This window comes from Accipiter gentilis, chromosome 5 (assembly GCF_929443795.1).
Source record: "Accipiter gentilis chromosome 5, bAccGen1.1, whole genome shotgun sequence".
Classification (NCBI taxonomy): Eukaryota; Metazoa; Chordata; class Aves; order Accipitriformes; family Accipitridae; genus Astur; species Astur gentilis.
The window spans coordinates 41,797,001-41,815,922 of record NC_064884.1 but is presented as its reverse complement, the minus strand read 5'-3'; the positions used below and the strand labels follow the sequence as shown (position 1 = coordinate 41,815,922).

At 49.6% G+C, this 18,922-nt stretch overlaps 1 protein-coding gene across 2 annotated transcripts in view; it reads right to left on the bottom strand.

The window, feature by feature from the left end:
• GPATCH8 (G-patch domain containing 8) overlaps positions 1-13,180 on the bottom strand; it is a 57,200-nt gene extending 44,020 nt beyond the window's left edge. For both annotated transcript variants that reach the window (XM_049799538.1, XM_049799539.1), the window contains exon 1: positions 13,058-13,180. In XM_049799538.1, coding sequence (XP_049655495.1) covers positions 13,058-13,102 — 45 coding nt within the window. In that variant the 5' untranslated portion in view covers positions 13,103-13,180. The remainder of the gene's footprint in view (positions 1-13,057) is intronic.
• Between the last annotated feature and the right edge of the window lie 5,742 nt (positions 13,181-18,922).

Sequence of the window (18,922 nt, the reverse complement as noted above, 5' to 3'; positions counted from 1 at the left end):
AACTCGATTCTTCTGTGCTGAAAAACAATGTCTCCTCCCAAAAGCCATGCAAAAAACTGAACACTCGGTATGTCACAGCCAAATGTAAAGAAGTCAGAAAGCAAATAAAGCCATTCTCTGTAAGTTCTAGTGATCCCACTATTATCCACTTTATATACTTGAGGATTTATTATCTACTCCATATCTACTTTGGGTTTTTTGTTACTGGTAATGGGAGTGGGAAGGGGTTGCTTGTTTTTACAAACAGCAATACTAATACTAGGGCTTACAAAAGAGGCAGGGTGCTTCCCATCACCTTGAACTCCTGGGTATGCAAATGCCACCTGAGCACACAAGAACAAGGCTTGGTGGGATGCTGACAAACTGCTCGCTATATTAGGAACTTGGCTGTTACAGGCTTGGTGATTAAAGGCATCAGAATAACAGAGTGTCCAAACTGAACTGAAATCAATACTCATCACAGAGACTGTGCTTTAATTATCAATACTTAAAACAAATGATAAAGGAAAAATTTCCCTTCCACCATAAAGTAACTCACCCTGGAAAAAAGCAAGAGGATAATTCAACAGTCATACTGAGGTCAAATTTCTGAGCCTATTCAACCTCACAGTGCCTAACAAACAAAAAGAAAAATGGTTCTTGCTTCTGAGGCCACAAGAAACTGCTTGTTAAGGTGATGTTGTCTGCCATCATGGTGATCACAGCCTTTTTGAGCTGGGACTCTGTGGGGCTAGAGGCAGCACAGTCTGTCCCTTTGCCTCCTCATCCCCGGAGCTGGCTAAAGAACAAGTTGGGGGGAATTCCATCTGTTTTCCTTCTTTTCCAATTCTTCAACCTAGCACATCAAATGGATCTATATATAACATTTCTGTTTTGCTGTATCTTAAGACAATGAATCAGAGGAAGACAAAATACTTTAACATTTAAATCTAACAATTAATTAAACCCTAAATGTTGAATCTGTTGAGAATAAACTACATTTCTGGCAAACATGAACCATAAGCACAGACCACATTTTAATATTATTTTGATCTGTGTCTTCTGTGGACTTAAGGGATGTGTCCCTCTTCCGAGGAAACCTTTAAGTGAAAAGAATTCAATCCCTACAAAATGGATACCAGGCCATAAAATAACAGCTGCATTAAAACCAGCACTATTCAAAACCTATTCTCAAACCTTCTTCCCTGTATGACTAGTATAGAGATACAGTAAAATCGTGGCCCTGCTTGCTAATGACAAGGTTTCCACCTACCCCTGTGAACAAGGATTTCAGGGCTGCATGCAGGGCCCTTCTCCCTCTCATCCTCTGCCCCTCCATTTTAGAGCTGCCTATATCAGGCTTCCTCACTCCTGCTTTGTAAAACAAGATGTGTTACACTGCTTATATCACTTTCTTACAGATGCTACCTCCATCCTAAAACAGCACAGCAAATAAGATGAGAGGCTTCCACTTAAGCATAATTTATTGCTATCACTTTGAGCTACAGCAAGCACTCTGACACTAGGTGCTTCTCTACAAGCATACTGAAATTCAATATATTTTACTACTTGGATGAGAAGCAAGGACAAGCCTTCAACATCTAAACATTCCTCGTTATACACCACGCACACCATTTAGTTTCCTTGTTGCATTCACCTCCAGGAGCCAATATGTTTGTGTCCTGTATTTTTTTGTGTAATATCATCATCCCAACTTTGGCTAAGTACCCATTTTAGTTACTCACAGTCAAGTGTCCTCTCCTGTCTCCTCCACTTTCCCATTGTTTGATCTTTGCATGAAGCTCTTCATCAAACCTTATGTCTTAGAACCCTCACACATTTAACTGCTGAGTTATAAATACAGCATTTGAAAAATCAACTAACAAAAGCTGCCTCCATGCAGGATTTTAGACCCTTATTCTCCCTTATTTACACTGCAAATACTTCAGAGCTCTGGCCCAACAAATGCCATTTTCTGAAACAATTCAAGTTAAATAGCTAACGGAAAAGAGTATCACTGTTTCTTTCTTTCTTACTTGTAAGGTCCCAAACATTGTAGCAGTGAGACATAGTCAGTATCATTAAAAAAAAAATAAATTAAGAACTTAATCACACTTTCATCCCAAAATCTTTAGTGGCAAGAATTGTTGCCAATAAATGACTCAATGCAAGTGAAATGAATTGTTGATTTAATCCCATTTATCAGAGTAAGTTTAGTATCACAGAATTAATTCTCTCCCCTACACAAGCCACCTTTTCATCAAGGTGGGCAAAGACAAAGCATCTAAGGACACACAGATATTACTGAGCTGGGTGGAGGAACCTTTTCAAAGCATCTACACAACTACAAGGCAGAAGAAAAATATCCTCTCTCTCCTTCCCTCTCACTCCCCCAAAATGGTGTATCCAAAACCAAACCCGACTTCCAAATGCTGCATTTTCTAAGTCACCTACAGCATCATCAACACAAGGAGTAAAGAACTATGACTCACTTCAGCTGCTTCAAGGCTATTAGACCTCCCTGGATATTAATTACTGGACTGCTCTTTACAATCTGTCCAAGCACAGAGGATATTAAGATGTCAACATGCAGAATACATTCCATATAGTGCACGTTCCTGACATGAATTAGTGGTTTCTTTTATGAACAGCCCTAAGTTATCTATGTATTATTTCAAAAGAAAAGTAAATGTGGTAGTCTACATTTCAGTAGCTAAGCCAAACTTTGAAACACAGCTCTCATGCGGAGACAGGAGAAAACTACAACAAAAGAATAGTATAATGGAGACGTGAAAGCAATGGTCTTCTTTCAGAACGTCTTCATTTAGCTGTCCTTTCAGTTACTGCTCAACAAGAGAGATGATGTAAGTTACAAAAACCAACAGAAATCAGATACGAAGAGCCTAGAATGAGAATACCTGGGGAAAATGCTGCCTGCTCCACAAGTCACAGGGACAATGTCTTCGACAGTGTGAACAGAGTAAAATAAGATGACTCCAGCATAAAACCTACGCCTAAGAGCACCAAAATCAGTGATGACTGCGGAGGGAACATGCAGAATGCAATTGCTGAGATGTCAAAGCAGAAACTATTTATGTCCACACTAAATTTCAGGACCAGCTTAGGAAGGTGCACAGAAAATGCCTGTTCCCATGACCATGCAGATAACCTGAAGAAAGTGATTTTGCAGAAACGTCTCACTATACTCACCATCATTATTTCTTAAATGCACTGGAAAAGAGCACAGCGTGATCATGATTGCTTAACTGCACTTGAAAAGAGCACAGTGTGCTCCTTAGATATTCAAAAATTAGTTTTACACTGGTAGAATATCAGGAAGAGACTCAAAAAATAACATTTATACTGCATTTACTTTAGAAAATGGAATTTTAAAACATTAAAGCAAGTCAGCACCACTTGTGCATATTCTATTTAGCCATCAATTCAATCAATAAACCTTAAACTCCCCAAAATACTAAGTCAAGCCATAAAATTCAGGGTTGTTACCCACAAGCGCCACTTTAAAACATTTAACCAAGCCCAGTCCCCATTCCTGAAAGCTCTGAAGGCATTAGGCTGCAAACCAGCAGCTGAGACACTGGGAATATCGAAAAAGAGAAATGAGTACCCACAAAAAAGGCTATTTTCTACTGTAGATAAAGCCAAGGCAGACTGCGTTAGCTACAAATCACAGAATATTTTGCAGTGCCCTCCAGTTTCTGCTCCCACAACTGGAAAGCACAGCTGATATTTCCTGCAGCCGTCCCAGGATGGGTCAGCACAGATGCAAGGTCTCGATGGTCAAGCACAGTAAACTGAAGCAGCATCTGAACACAAGTGAGCAAATGCCACCTCTCCACAATCCTTGCTGCCTGCACACATATGGCACCTTCACAGATCAAGGTCGGAGGGGCGGGGGGAAGACTCACTGATTCCAGAAGCAAATATCCTAATAAATTTAAAATTTTCTTTTTTAAAGGAGGAGATTGAGCAGTTACAAGACCTTTAGGAGGACAAGGCACCTTAACGTCCATTGGCTTTTTCCACTGATGGCTCCTATCACAACCCTTGCAAGCACTCCACATCCAGGACACCTGCGTCAATGTTGCTAGTCCAGCACCAGCACAGTAGCCAAGAGACAGGCACAAGACTCACTCTGCAAGGTCCTGACATAGCACCAGGCTCTTGCCTAACCCAAAGACTAGGAATTTCAGCAAACCATAATCAACATTTATTTCGTGTTGCATTCCATGTCTAATTGTCTCTTTAAAAATTCTTCCAGCTTGGTCAGCTGTTGTTACCAGACCTTCCAGTTTTGCAGAGCCCCAAGCTCGACTGACCCACCTCTCCCCACACTGCCTGAAGGCAATACATATCACCAGGTGCAGCTATAGGGTTCTATGTGGGACAGAGAGAGAAGAAAAAACAACACCAGGCAAGGTCAGATATGAAAGGCATAACTGACAAGGTCTGCTAGTACTACCTCTTACTTTGTTTATTTGTGGGGCTCTATCAACTACATCATCTGCTGACCTCTTTCGGTAAATTTCAGCCAACATAGATGGGAGAGGGAAAGTGGTAAAACCAAATCCAGCTCACCATAACTAATCAACTGTTTATTACACACAATCAAAACATAACGGGCTTATAATTCCTCCACAAGATCCATATTGCCCTATGTATGCTGACTACAGATCTCAGACAGTAATTTATGCTGCCCTTTTAAGCTAAGCAGGACCTGATGACTCTATACGATGGAAGATCTCCAAAACGTAATTGATGCAGACAACCGTGTTGATGTTTAGAAATCCATCCAGAGAATTCAAAAACAACTCCAGGAAAGCATAGCTTAGGAGTGTTTCTTGAATATTCATTACGTGCCCAGAAGAAAATACATTTTTAAGACCAATATGTACCTAGAAGATGACTCCATCCAACCCTGCTCACACTGGAAGCTTTCTTGGATAATTTTAAAGGCCATGTGGTTTCTCAAAACTATAAAAAGCAATACAAAAGCAACTTTGTACTGGTACCTGGAAAGCCTTTGATAATGCTTCCCAGAACAAAACCATCCTTTTCCCTGTTGTTCCCTGTAGTCACTGTAAAGATGCAAAAAAATTCAGTTATCCTTTCCTAGCAACATAGAGGTAAAGCATTCACAAACAGCAGTTAGCATTCTCATAGCTTTCTGTGTGTTATAAGTCACCTTCCCAGTCTCTTCCCTGTAAATAGGCAATACAAGAGGGTAAGTACGGACACTGCACATCTTCACACCCACCAAAATAGCTTAATATTTACAGTCAACATCTTGTGAAAGCTGCAGCAAAACCTCATCGTAGGCAAACATGCACATCAATTATTTTGAGAGTACTTAAAATGAAAATCCTGTCAAGTCAATACAACAAAAGTAATCACTTAAGATTTGGATATGAATTTAAATTGGCAACTTTTGAAAGAAGCACCTTGTAATTACACGCCAAGAAGTTGATGGCAACCTTTTGTTTACCAAACTAAAAGTTAGTTTTGATGGCAAAATTCTACCTGTTAAGTCCAAAAACAATACAAAAACACCCGCCAGAACACATTCAAGACTACTTATAGGTCAAGAGCTCTAAATGGGGAAAATGTGCATAAAAATACCTAGTCAGAGCTATCCAATTAAAAACATGTTCTACAGTGCAGAGATAAACAGCTTGTACAAAAAGGAGTGGAAGCCAGAGGCAGGTCCCTGCTTCGCTATGCTTTGCATACTTTGGCACCAAACAAGAACAATTTAATGTCTTTCAGATTCCTTCTGCCGCTACCAACGCCAGCTATAAATCTGTTCCAGCACATGAGGGATATTGTTCAGTTCTTCAGTGCTTCCAGCAACTGTACCAAAGAGTATTAGCATTGGTCTCACTCACCCAATTTTCTCTTAGCCATTTCTTAACATACCTCAATGAAGAAGATGCTGCAGCTTCCAGCACCCGCGTCTTCATGACTAACAAGGACTTTGAAACAAGAGAAAGAGAAAATACCCTGGATGGGATAGGGTGCTAGTCATTTAATATCTAGGGTATAATTTATTTACCACCACAAGCTTTCAAGCTTTCATAGTACAGTCTTTCTTCTTTTTTCTCCCTCAATATGGTGTTTGACTTGATAAAGGATTGTTCCTAAACCAAAACATCACAGAAAAACCTCACTCAGGAGCACGTTAACTGGATTCAAACTCCTAACTTGTTCCACAAGACTCAGTACCATTCAACTTTTTATCAATGACCAGAGAAGAAATAGAGCAACTGCCAACTCAGTTTGCAGGTCATGAAGCCCAACAAATAGTAAGCGGCAATGTGGATGATGTGTTTGTACAGAGCAATCTGACCCATATAACACCGGCCTGAACTCACTAACACAAAGTCTGTTTTCACAGAGCCCTGTACAAACACACCTGCAGCACAGGGCTGCACCCGAGCAGGCAAAAGAAATCCAAGTTAAAACTTCTTCATGCAATATGGTAGCAAAAAGGATAAAAATACAGTCCAAAGGTGTGTAACAAAGGAACATCAAATAAGAATAAAGTAGTAAAGAAGAGTTTATCTCTGCATATTATACAGATGGAGTCTATTCCAGACTCCTCTATGCAAGTCTTAAAATTTTCCACGTTTATGACTATAAGATGCAGAAAGCCATAACAATGCAAAGGGAAAAGCAAAATGCCCTGCAATAACGGAATTCAGAGAACAGAACACTAAGGCTCTCAGAACAGGCTAGGACTAAGACAGAAATGCTATATATGCCCTTACATAAGAAGAGACAGCGTACTGATGTGTGCTTTGGCATAGTAGAGAAGGACTTAACAAGAAACAACAGCTAAAAGCTGAAAATAGAAATATCTAGAAGAAAAATAAAACACACCTTTCAGTGGCCAAACTACCAGAACAATCTACAAAGGAAAAACCTTCACCATCACCACTTGTCTTCAAGAGATACTGTAGCCAAACTCTAATTCCTGGACTCAAAACTGGGTCAAATGATGGAAACTGAAGGCTAAGGGATACCTGGATATTTAAAGCATACATCCTAATATCAACTTCTGGCTTGAAAACTGTGAATGGCTAAAATCTCAAATGAATTAATTGCTCATAGAGCTGCTTGAAGGTGGAAAGTACCAAAAATTACTATAGGTTTAAAACCGTATGGTAGGAGCAAAGCATATGTCAGCTGAGGAAAAGTTGACCAAGAACTGCAATACTGCTTTTTGATCGGATGAACTCCTAAAGCTCTACATCCCCACGTAGCAGGTGTTAGGAGACTAGTTAGGAGGGTTTGGTTTTGTTTCAGAGGGGGTGACTCAGAAGAAGCCGAGATAGCTTAGACATGGTTTGTGGGACTCTAGAATAAAGTGTTTCCTATCCAGTTAACCACGGCAATAGACAACATCACTGGACGAGAGGAGAGAACAGAAGTGATAAAACACGGAGTAGGGAAAGGTACAGCCAAGACAGGAAAGAAGGTCTATATAAAATTAATTTACCACACAAGTACCAAAAATTCACATTGACGTTCAGATTCTCCTGTGATCTTCTAAAAATTAAACCAATACTACTCCATTTACTTTATAACTCATCTTCCCCTAGTCTTCCCCTCCCTTCCGTGCTCACACAGGCAGGCAAAACATCAGAGTTCTGATGTTCCTGCTTTACTCAACTGAGAGGTCAGCATGTCTTGCCATGGAGGTAAGAGCAGTATTCTTCCTGTGCTGTGCCCATACCAGAAATATAACCCTCATCTAATGACAAATGAGGATCTCTAAACAATACTAATAGATTTTAGAAAATCTAAGATCAATTCTTAAATTAAAAAACATGCCATGGAAAAGGCTACCTCCTGGACTGCTTTCAGCTACATTTGTCAAAGGCAAATTCACACACCAGGATCTTGTATCAATTGAAGCTCAGGATAACATATTTTGCAGAGACTCCAATCCTTGTTCCCGCACATTTTTTTCTTCTCCCAATTAGTAGAAGTAGGCAAAAGAAAATGACCTTTTTATTTCCTTGCAGCACGGAGAAAAGCCATCAACTAACTTTGCCGCAAAACCCACGAGCAGTCATGCCCTGCTGAAGGATATAAAAATCAAATGTGTTTGCCTTAGGCAGCACCTAAGAAATGAATTGAAGTTGAAGCCACTGACAAGACGCACTCATTAGAAGGACAGATTTTAAAACTCCATGCTGTCAGCCCAGATGTCCAGTAAGCCGGACTGCCTAAGCTGCTTGGGAACAAAACTTATCCCTGACATTCTGCCAATTAAAAAGCATAAAATCCCCATGCCATCAGCGTTCAGCTCAACTTGCTGGAAGCGGCAGAACTAGAAGCACAGACCAGCCAGTAACAGCGATGTGCTTGGTTAGCTCTTCAAATCCTTGGCGGGGGGGGGGGGGGGGGGGGGCGGGGGGAACGACAGGCTACCTTCCTGGCATAAGCAAGAATACCAGAACTGAAGTTCAGACTGGCCATATTTCAACTCAGTTTGGAAAACCAGACACTTCTGCTTGGTGGAAGTGTTATTCTATTATACAGACTATACAACAAATTAAAAAAACAAGAGACAGAACAGTTTGTGTTCCGTCTGGCTAATGATGCAAGTAAGTGCAATGTACGTAGGAAGAGGAAATTATTGTACACATATACACATATGGCTCGTAATATTTCTGCTTCAACAATGAAAAGCAGAAAGATATAGCAAGAAAACGTTTTCTCAACATCTGTGAGTATCTGGGAGCTCCACTGGACTTCAGCAATATGGAGACATCCCCAGTATTCATTCTTTTGAGTTCATTAATCTAAAGAATAAAACTATTGCAATTACAAAAATAACACTAAAAAAATATATTTATTCATTGCAGCAGTCTCACGTATACACCAGCTTTCAGTAATGCTTTTAAAATACTGTTAGCATAGTCAACAGCTATCATTCATAACTACTTGAAGTAACAACAGTTCACAAGTTTGTCTCTGCCATGGGGAAGCCAGTCAATCAAGGAGACAGCAGAAGCAGACAACTGACAGGCATCCCTGCGACAGGTTAAGTAGTACGATCTTTTAACCGAAGGACTAAGCTTGTCCGCAGCCCACTCAAAAATAACCCCTCCAGCAATGGAAAAGGGGAAAAGGTTGGGATTTATTTGACTAAGCAATTCAGTAGACTTAACTTACCATTTCAGAGCCTAGAGACGAAAGAGAAGGAAGGTCAGTAATATCCTTCCTCCTTCAGTAATTCATTTCACTGCCTAAAGCCTCCCAAACAAACTGCTGTGCTGCCCTGGTCAGAGAAAGATCAAGAATTAATGGACAGAGCAAAGCTAAACGCCTTTCACTGCAGCTGCCCTCAAGTTCAGCACCTGCAAAATACAGTCAAAACCAGGGGCTTTCCCCTGAGTTTTTTTCTAAGATTTGAGAGCATACAGCAAAAAGAGAAGAGGATCTAAGCTTCTAAAGCTACACAGAACAGCAAAAGCAAGACAATCCTATTAAAAAAAAAAAAAAAGCTGCTTAATCACCTCATTGTGGCTATATTCTCCAATGCCAGTTCCTGCTCCTTTGGCAATTTCAGCTTTTAAACCATCCTTGGCTTTGAGGTTCCTTCCACCCTACCATAGAGAGAACTCAGAATTTCTGAGTACATAATCCTTCTCCTCTCCCTCCATACCATGATCTTTATCATTAAGGATATCTGACTTTCTTATCCTTATACTAGCTACTCTTTTCCACAGGGTTACTTATAACCCCATGATAGTGTCTCCACTCCCTCTGCAGCTTTCTTTATACCCATCACATCACTCTGGCTGCAGTTATGGGAAAGTACCCCACTGCTGCTTATTTCTCCAATGCTCAGCTGATCCCTCTGCTCAACAATCCTCCCCTCATCACCTTTTTATGCACTTCAGACCATTTAGACCTTCTTTCTCTCAGCTGGTTTAGGTCCTTTCCTTCCTGAACCCATTTCCCTCCAGTCCCATACGTTTCCATTCCTGCCTTCCCCTATCGCACTGGGCTTCCTTTAGACGGGCACAGGGGAGAAAAGAATAGTTCTCAGCCACTCTCTCACCTTTAATCCACTTCTCTCCAGCATATCAGAAGCTCAGAAACCTGAATATCACCTCTGCTAACCTCATCTCTCCCCTGCCCACGTCAATGCTTGCACTCTTGCCAAACTAATCCTCCCAAACCCAGAATCTTTCCAGTTTCTTTCCAGAAAGAAGGTTGATAACATTAAAGACAACCCTAAAATGCTTTTTTTTCCATCCAGTGACTCTCTTCCATTAGCCACATCACTAGTCCCAAGGCATTCGCCTTTCTTCCAAACAGCTAAAAGGTTCCTTTGACCCATACACTTTACTCCTGACCTTCTGTTTCTCTTCCTCTCTCGAGACAGTAACACATCCTTTTACATTGTCAAGAAGATCACAAGTAGATCACCCAAGAACAAAATCCGAGGGATCTCTACAGCCTCCCTCCCCCTCACCATGCCACATCCATCCCTGCTTCAAGCCGTGTAATTTTAGAGCACCATCTCCCTTTTGTCGTGCCTACTTGGGTCTCAACAGACTAGCAGTAACACAGGGTCACGTTTGTAGTCATACTCAGTCAAAGGACAGAAATTTCATCTGCTGAAGCTTAGAATTAAAACTGTTAGAAATTGCGTGAAAAAGACATTCTTAACACCAACAGAAACACTCCTACAAAGGGAGCCTATGTACGAATTTGTGACTTCACACTAACAGTGTGTCTTATTTTTGCTGTAGTTTTGAGACCAGTATTTTATAGAGATGATCAAAAGCTGCAAGCTAAAAGCAGACGTATTTTTACCTATGCTTAGCAACAGTCACAGCACAGCTTTCACAGCAGACCTGCAAACATCATAGTGAGCCATTTCCTTTATTCCACGCCAGTGTTATATCTCAAGTGACCTCCATCTAAATATAGAGAAGAAAGTAAAAAATCTTCTCTGAAAGTGATTTTGATGAAGAAGGAGGAAAACTAAGGTTCAAAAAGTCTTTCTCCACCAATATACTTCAGTAAAATTGTTAGACTGCCCAACTGTCAGGGGTATGTGCACAGGCGCTTGAGCTCCCACCAATTCAGTGCGACCTTGGCCAAGATACTTGGGCTCAGCCTCCCTCTAATCAGCTCTTTCACAGCTCATCGTTGTCACGTTCAGTCCTCTGCAAGCCTTAACCAATTCCAAACTGTTCTTCCCAGAGGACTGATTCCACTCTTCCCTTGAAGGAAGCTTTAACACGCAAAATAAAATATCTTCTCACTGGCAAATTTTTAGGAAGAACAGAGAAGTGACCCTACTATAAAAATAAACCCTACCTTTTTATTTTTTACTCTAGTCTATGGGAAAGACAATAAAACCTGATATTTGGCACGCATAAACTCCCAATTAAAAATAGTGCCCTTTCTTAAAGTCAAGGGAAAACAGGATTGTGACTGGGTTATTGTTTCCGAGCATGCTCAGCAGCTTTTAAGATTTCGGCATCGGGTAATGGAGCCCTGTTTCCTCTCTGACATCACTACACATTCTCCCTGCATGACCAGAGCAATGACACAGTAACAGGTTTTGCTGCTACAATTATTTTTTTTGCAAAGAGGATGCCCCACAAAGGGACAAGAACAAGGACACCGAGCAAAAGGCACATGTGAACAAGTTGTGCAATGCACGACTACAGAGCTTACCCATTTCTCGGCTACATTCTGCAGTCCCGGACTTGTTTTAGGTTCCCCATCTCTCCCCTCCCAAATCAAACTATTACAAAAAATGTATTTTCAAACCCAAGATCTGGCTCACTCCAATTCCTGAAACCCAATCAGACCATCCCAGTATTAATTACGATTCATTTCTTCATTTAAGGAAATGAACGACGCAAACCAGCCCCTGTGTTTAGGGCTGTGTTAGAAAGCCATACCTACAGTCCACAGATAAGGTCATGCTAACAGTGCAGTCAACCACACTGATATGTATTTTCTCATGCGTTTCTAACACAGTTTAGTAAAGACTTACTAAGTGTGCAACCCCTAAAACAGCCAGAAGGAACAATGTAAATTAAATACTACTGGATGTCCTGACTCTTTTCAGGATCGCACCTTAATGCTACATTAAGTAGAATTACGCAAGCTCCGCAACTATAAAAAAAAAAAAACCCAAATATTCAGATGAAAAGCATGAGTTTGGGTGAAAAGCACTATTCCAACTTCGGGCTCCCGAAACAAGGACATAAAAGCTCATCAGTAGCTCTTCTGGAGCTGCATTTATTCTCACTCCTTTTGTTTTTCTTTCTAACCTCGAGACTTTCTCAGGCTGAAGTCAGAAAACAAAATGTCATTGTTTAGGCTTAATGAGTCAACGTTAATTTCACCATTGTTTATTTAAATCCCCTTTAAAACAGCAACAGTGGCGTTAATTACGTCGAAATACTAATGTTTTCGGGGGGGGGGGGGGGGGGGGGGGCGAGAAAGTAAAACGCGTTTTCCACACGAGGGGGGTCGCTGACACACACTGGGAGACGGGGATGCCTCGGCCGGGGGCAGCCCACCGCCAGGGAGCCACGCCGGGCAGGTGAGCCCCGCGGCGTGCGGCGGCCCCGACCCGCATCCCGCCGGGCTACCGCTCCCGCCCAGCCTCCGGCCTAATATACCGTATAAAACGACCAGGAAAAAAAAAAAATAATCATAATAATAACCCAAACACTAAACCCCACGCTCCTGCGTGTGAGGGCTACCTCAGCGGGGGGGACCCCTCGGCGGTCCCGTCCGCGGGGACGCTCTCCCCCCGCCCCACCGCCGTTACGAGGCCGCCGGCCGCTGCCCCCCTCCCGCGGGTCACCTTGACAGCCCGCCCCGGCCCCCCGCGTTCGCGTCTTTGTGTCGTTACCCGCCGCCGGGCCCGCACACAAAGCCCCGCCGGGCGTGAGGAGGAGGGGGCTGGCGGGGGGGGGGGGGGGGGCAGGCCCGCCCCGGCCTGAAGGGGGCCGCGGCCGCCGGGGGAAGAGTCGGGGCCCGCCCGCTCCCGCGGCGCGGCCGTTACCTGGAAGTCCCTGTCCTCGTTGAAGCGGGAGAACCTGTCCGCCATCTTGCGCCGCCGCCGCCTCGCTCGGCTCGGTCCGGCCCCGCGCCTCCGGCCGCCTCCCCTCAGCGCCGCCCGCGCCGCGGCAGCGCGCCCGCCCCGCCCCCGCCGCGCCGGACGCCTTCGCGCATGCGCGGCAGGGCAGTTCACGTGGGCGGCGCGGGGCCGCCCTCAGTGCGGCGTCACCGGGCGGGACGCAGCCCCGGCGGGAAGCGGGCGGCTCGCTGCTAAGGGCCGGGTACGGGCAGCAGCACGAGAGCCGGCCCGCTGATAGGGGGCTGCAGGGGGAGCGGAGGGTGGCAGGTACCGGCGGCCGCACCGTTAAGCCTCCGCCGCGGCGGGTTGTTCCCCGCCCCGAGCCCCGCTGCGGTTTGGAACGGAGCGCGCATGCGCCGCTCCCCGCTGACGCGCGCACCCTGGCAACCAACGAGGAAGCGAGCTGCCGTAGCACGGGGCGCCCGAGCTGCTCCCCGCAACCTCGTGCCTGCGCATGCGCAGCGTTGTTAGGCGGCGAGCACTCGACCCGGGGGCACAGGGGAGGGCGCGAGCCCCGCTTCAGCTTTCCCGCCCTCCCGGCCCGAACCAATGAGGCTGTCCCAGCCTCTTGAGTGATGGCGGTACGAACCAGTAGGAGCAGGGACTCGCCTCTGCCCCCTGGCGTGCGTCGCGTGTCACGCTGGCTGCTGAGGGGTGCGTGCGCGCGCAGTCTCTTCAGAGGGGACGGGCGGGAGAGGGGACTGAGGGGCTCTGGGAAGGGGCGTCGGGGCAGCCCGGCACCCCCAGGGCGGTGGGGAAGAGCCCCGGCACAGCTAGCCTGGGGGCCTGGGGCCACCCCTGAGGCGGGTGATGTGGCCTGGGGCCACCCCTGAGGCTGATGATGGGGCCTGGGGCCAGCGCTGAGGCTGATGATGGGGCTTGGGGCCAGCCCTGAGGTAGTCCGTGGTGCCCAGCTGAAAGCCTGAGCTGGATCACGGTGCTCGGAGCCAACCCTGAGGTGAAGCACAGTGCCCAGGGCCAGCTGGAGCCATGCCTGTAGCCCTGTTCCCACCCCAGGCCTTCAGCCAGGCCAGGCTGCAGGGGCCTTTCTTTACCCCTGAGCAGGGAGGCGTGTGCCTGGCTTGCACAAGCATAGCCAAGTCCCTGTATGTGGTGACAGAGGAGCAGCACCCCAGGCCTGCATGCACCAGGCGATGCTTGGGGTATCCGTCTTGCGGCAGCCCACAGGCCTTTGAGCACAGGGCTTGTGGCAGACGAGGCCCTGTTTTTCCATCCACCACCACAGCTGTTACCAGCTGTCTCTGAGCACGGCAGCGTGTGTCACCGTCTCTCTGCCATCCTTGACAGCAGGAAAACTGGATTCCATCTGTCTCTCCATTCATTCCTTTTCTTTCTCTCACCAGAAGCCTTGCTGCATGGATCCTGCTTGTGTGCTGCCCTCTGCTGCCTCGTCGAGGCAGGGTGAGGAGAGAGGAGTTTGGAAACGGGCCTTTCTGAAGCGTGTTCACCAGACTGTGCCTCCGTGTGCACCACCAAACCTGTCGATGAGGTGTATGCCTGTGACAGCAAGCCCTGCACAGTGGGGCTGTGGGTTAGATGCAGGGGTGGCCAAAGCGGTGGTTGTGCTTTGTGCTAGGCAGTGTAGCTCGTAGCAGAGCTGACTTGATCTATTACTGCAGTGTGGCAGGCTGGGCTGCACTGCCAGAACTCCTGTGTGGAGCTCCCTCATGAAACTGCAGTCAACCTTGTGTGCTGAGGAGGACCTCGTGGTTGAGAGTTGGGACCTCTGCATTGCAGGGTGGCTATGAGACCTTTTGCTGGGCAGGAACATGCTTGAGTTTGCTCCTCATTGCATTAAGAAAGTCCTGTTGATGCCGTGCCTGTTGGTACTTTACTCTGCTCCCCTCCAAATACCTAAGCACCGGGGGTCACCTGTCTTGTCCTGCATCAGGTTTGTGGTCCCACCCACCTGGGTGAGTGGTGATTGCCAGTTTGGGGCTGCCAGGCCTCTGCCTCTCCTCCACTGGTGATGGTCTCCCTCCCTGCTGAGGTCCCTGTGGCTCCTTGTGCCCCAAGGACTGCCCTGCAGCTTAGCCCCATGGAGGGTGGAGAAGCTGAGGCATGGAGGGGAGCAGCCTTTCTCCTTCCAGAAATTACTGCTGTGTTTTTTGAGGGGACTGTCCCACTCCTCATCCTCCCAAAGCACCCAGATAGGTCCAGGCAGGCAGGGTGGAGCCAGGATCCCTGCCCGGGGAGCTTGGCCACACTGCATGGAGCAGCCCCGTGGATGGCTTGGTTGAAGGAACCCACATGTCCTGCAGCCACCCCACCCGTGGGTCCCAGGTGGGCACCCTGGGCCCTGCTCAGCGCCAGGGCTGTGCCCACGAGAGGGAGCTCCTGCTCCACCCCGGTGGGCAGTGCGACACACCCCCCCCCCCCCATGGGACCCCCACCCACCGTGGGGGATCTGAGGGGGTTGTAGGCCCACAGGGAGATGGAGCTGTTTTGAGCCAGGCAGGATGAGCCCCAGGGCCGGGAGTGTGGGTGGCCGGCACCCCCCCGAGGAGGGTGGCAGCTCCCCCAGCAGGACCCAGGTGTACTGGCGGCTTACGCCCCTTCTTGACACAGCCCCCCCCACCCCACTGGGTGCACAAAGCTGATGTTCAGCAGTACCAATGATGGGGGGCACCCAGCCCTGCCTGCCTGGGCTTTGGGGTGAGGAGTATCTGACACCCTGGGGGTGCTAAGCTGTGGAGGAGGTGTGGCCCCTCCCATCCTGGGGCTGGGTGCCCTCCTCGATGCTGCCCGAGGCCCCTCACTCCCTGCCTCAGTCTCCCTCGGTGCTACGAGCCCAGCTGTGGCAGCGGGAATCTGGGGCAGGCACTGAGCCTGCTTTGGGGGGGCAGCCCTGGGAGGGCTCAGGCTTCTCTGCCTGAGGTGCTTGAGGGGAACAGTGTCCCCAGGCCAGGGGACCCCCAACCCTGAGCGTGTACGTGTGCGGCGTGCACCTACGGGTGTAAGTGTGAGTGCGTGTGCGAGCAGGGGGAGGCCGGGAACCGGGAGTGAAGGAGGCCCCTTTCTGCGGGCCGGGAGGCGGAGGCCGGTGCTGCGGCCCCTGGGCCCCTCTTCTCATTTAAAGCAGCTTTGTGTGGGGGCTGCGGCGGTGGGGGCCCAGAAGGAACGGCCCCCCCCTTGGCTTCTCCCCACACCACGGGCAGCCCATGGCTGCTGGGGACGTGTGCCCGATGGGGACCTGTGCCTGCTGGGGGACAAACCTCCCCTGCCCTGCCAGCTGGTCACAGGGACAGCTCGGTGTCCCCCTTGGGCAGAGCTCTGTGCCCCCGTGGGGCATGGGGACAGCTCAGTGTCCTTATTAGGCACAGCTTCATGCCACCATCAGGCATGGGGACAGTTCAGTGCCACCCTTGGGCACAGGGGCAGCTCAGTGTCCCCATTGGGCACAGCTCTGTGGCCCCTTTAGGCACAGGGGTGGCTCATGTCCCCATCAGGCATGGGGACAGCTGAATGTCCCCATCTGACACAGCTCAGTGCCCCCATCAGGCACAGGGACAGCTCAATGTCCCCATCAGCCATGGGGACAGCTCAGTGGCCCCGCTGAGCATGGGGACAGCTCAGTGTCCCACTTGGGCAAAGCCTGGCGCCCCCGTGGGGTATGGGGACAGCTCTGTGCCCCCTTTGGGCACAAGGGTGGCTCAGTGTAACCCTGTGGTCTGGGGGCAATTGGAGTGGCTGTGAGTAGCTGCAGCCCCCCCCACCCTACAGAGGGGATTTGGGTGGTCCCGAGGACAGACGGGCACCCAGGGGACCCTGAGGGCCCGCCTGTGCCTGTGGCATGGGCTCGCTTGCGTCCCCACACCCAGCCCTTGTCAGGGCCGGGTATAAATAGCAGGCAGCTCTGTCACCTCCTGTCACATGCCCGGTGCTGGCAGGGTCTCCTGCCATCGGCCAGGGCACAGCTGTTCCCAGGATGGGGGGCCACAGGGGCACCCCATCCCCTCCCACCTGCTGTGCAGCGGGGCACCCCCACCATGGGCACCACCGGGGCCATCGACCCCCACCCCATACACCAGGGCTGGTCCTGGGGGGGATCCCAGGAGTCCGGGCTGCCTGCATGGGGTATCGTTGTCACCTCCTCGGGAACACAGACCCTGAGCCAGGACAGGGCCCTGGGACAGAGCTGAGGTGGCCGGACCCCCTCCCATCCCATGAGAACCCATTGCTAGTGCCAGGGGCTTCCCTCCCCGGGGACAAGTGGGACATTTCTGACCCCAAATCAGAGCAAAAGGGGAAACTCACGGGGGCTGGCGGGGTCACAAAGCCTCCCGCCACCCCCGCCTCACACCGCCAGCTTCCATGGGCAAAAATTGTCACCGCTTGACCTGCTGGTCCCCAGGCGGCTCTAAAAATACCGCGTCCTCCTGACAGCGACAGCTGAGGGACCGGGTGGCGGATGCCTTGGGGACCCGTGGGGGGTCTGGAGCCGAGAGGAGAAGTGGGCCTGCCAGCACTGGGTGCCCCAGTCCCCTGCCCGCCCGGCCCCCTCTGAGCCAGGACAGTCCCTCTCTCTTCCCATGCTCCGTTTTGGGGATGCCCCAGCATCCCGCCCCACCAGGCCTGGCCCGCTGCCCCCTTCTCCCACCGGGATGCAACAAGACGGTAACTGGCGGCACCATGCCCGGCCGTGCCCGTTCTTGCCCAGCGGCCACCGGCACGGAGCCTGGCCATGGCGTGCCGCGGCGGCTGTGCCTCTCGCTGTCCCCCCGGCCCTCCCCGAAGCCCCTAATCCATCTCTCGCAGCAGGAGATGCCTAAGCTGCCTTTTCATGCCGGCTCCTCCGCGCGCGAGCTCGCCGCGCTTTCAATACCGGGTGCTGGCAGGAGATGTGTCGGACAAGCTGGAGGGATCCCTCCCCTGCCAAGAAGGTCAAGGTGTGCTTAAGCCAGCTTCCCCCCGCACGCCGCCCCAGCCAGCGTAGGCCAGTGTCCTGCCAGCCTGGCTCGGAGTGGGTTTTGTCCACCGCCGGCACTGGGCCGTTGGGGTTTCACCACCCCTGAGGTGTCTGGGCAGTCGGACCCTCACTTCGGTGGGGGCTTGTCCCCTCCCTGGGCTCCTGACAGCTGCTCTCAGGGTCACCCATCAGCCCTCTGCTCCCGTGCTGGGGTTCAGCTAACGTGCTCTGCCTGGTGGATACCAGCACCTCGTGGGCGCCCACTGCAGCCATGCTGGCAGCAAAGGCTGCCTCTGGTGCTGGGGCACCCCATGGGTACCCCAGGGCTCAGATCACCCCCCAGCCCACCTGGCCAGTGGTGCTGCTTACGGACCCCTCCCACCGCATGGAGCCATTGCAGACCTTTAGACCAGTACAAACCAGGCCTGAGAACAGCAGGCACTGGTTCCTGCCCTCCCTAACCCACAGGATGGCGTGCGTGCAACAAAGCTGGGCACAGGCGTGCAAACACACACGTGCCCGCAGACCTTTCACACAAGCACACCCCAGCACTGTCTCCCCCTGACCCCCCAGCCCCGCTTCCATGTCCCCACTCTCACCCCTTCTGCAGGCACTGTGTGTTCATGTGCACGCTCATGTATGTGTGTGTGTGCACACGTGTGCCTGCTCACGCACGGGGGAGCGGGGGGGCCCCGTGGTGCCCGTGCTGGGGCCCCCGCATCCCTCTCTGTTCCCTTGGTGACGGACCCCCGTCCTCCGCTGGCACCTTGAGCCTGCCGCCAGCCAGGGCTTTTGTGGCTGGTTTTAATTAGAGGCTCTTAAGTGTGAAACAAAGCCAAGGGCAGGGGCCGGGGGGGCCC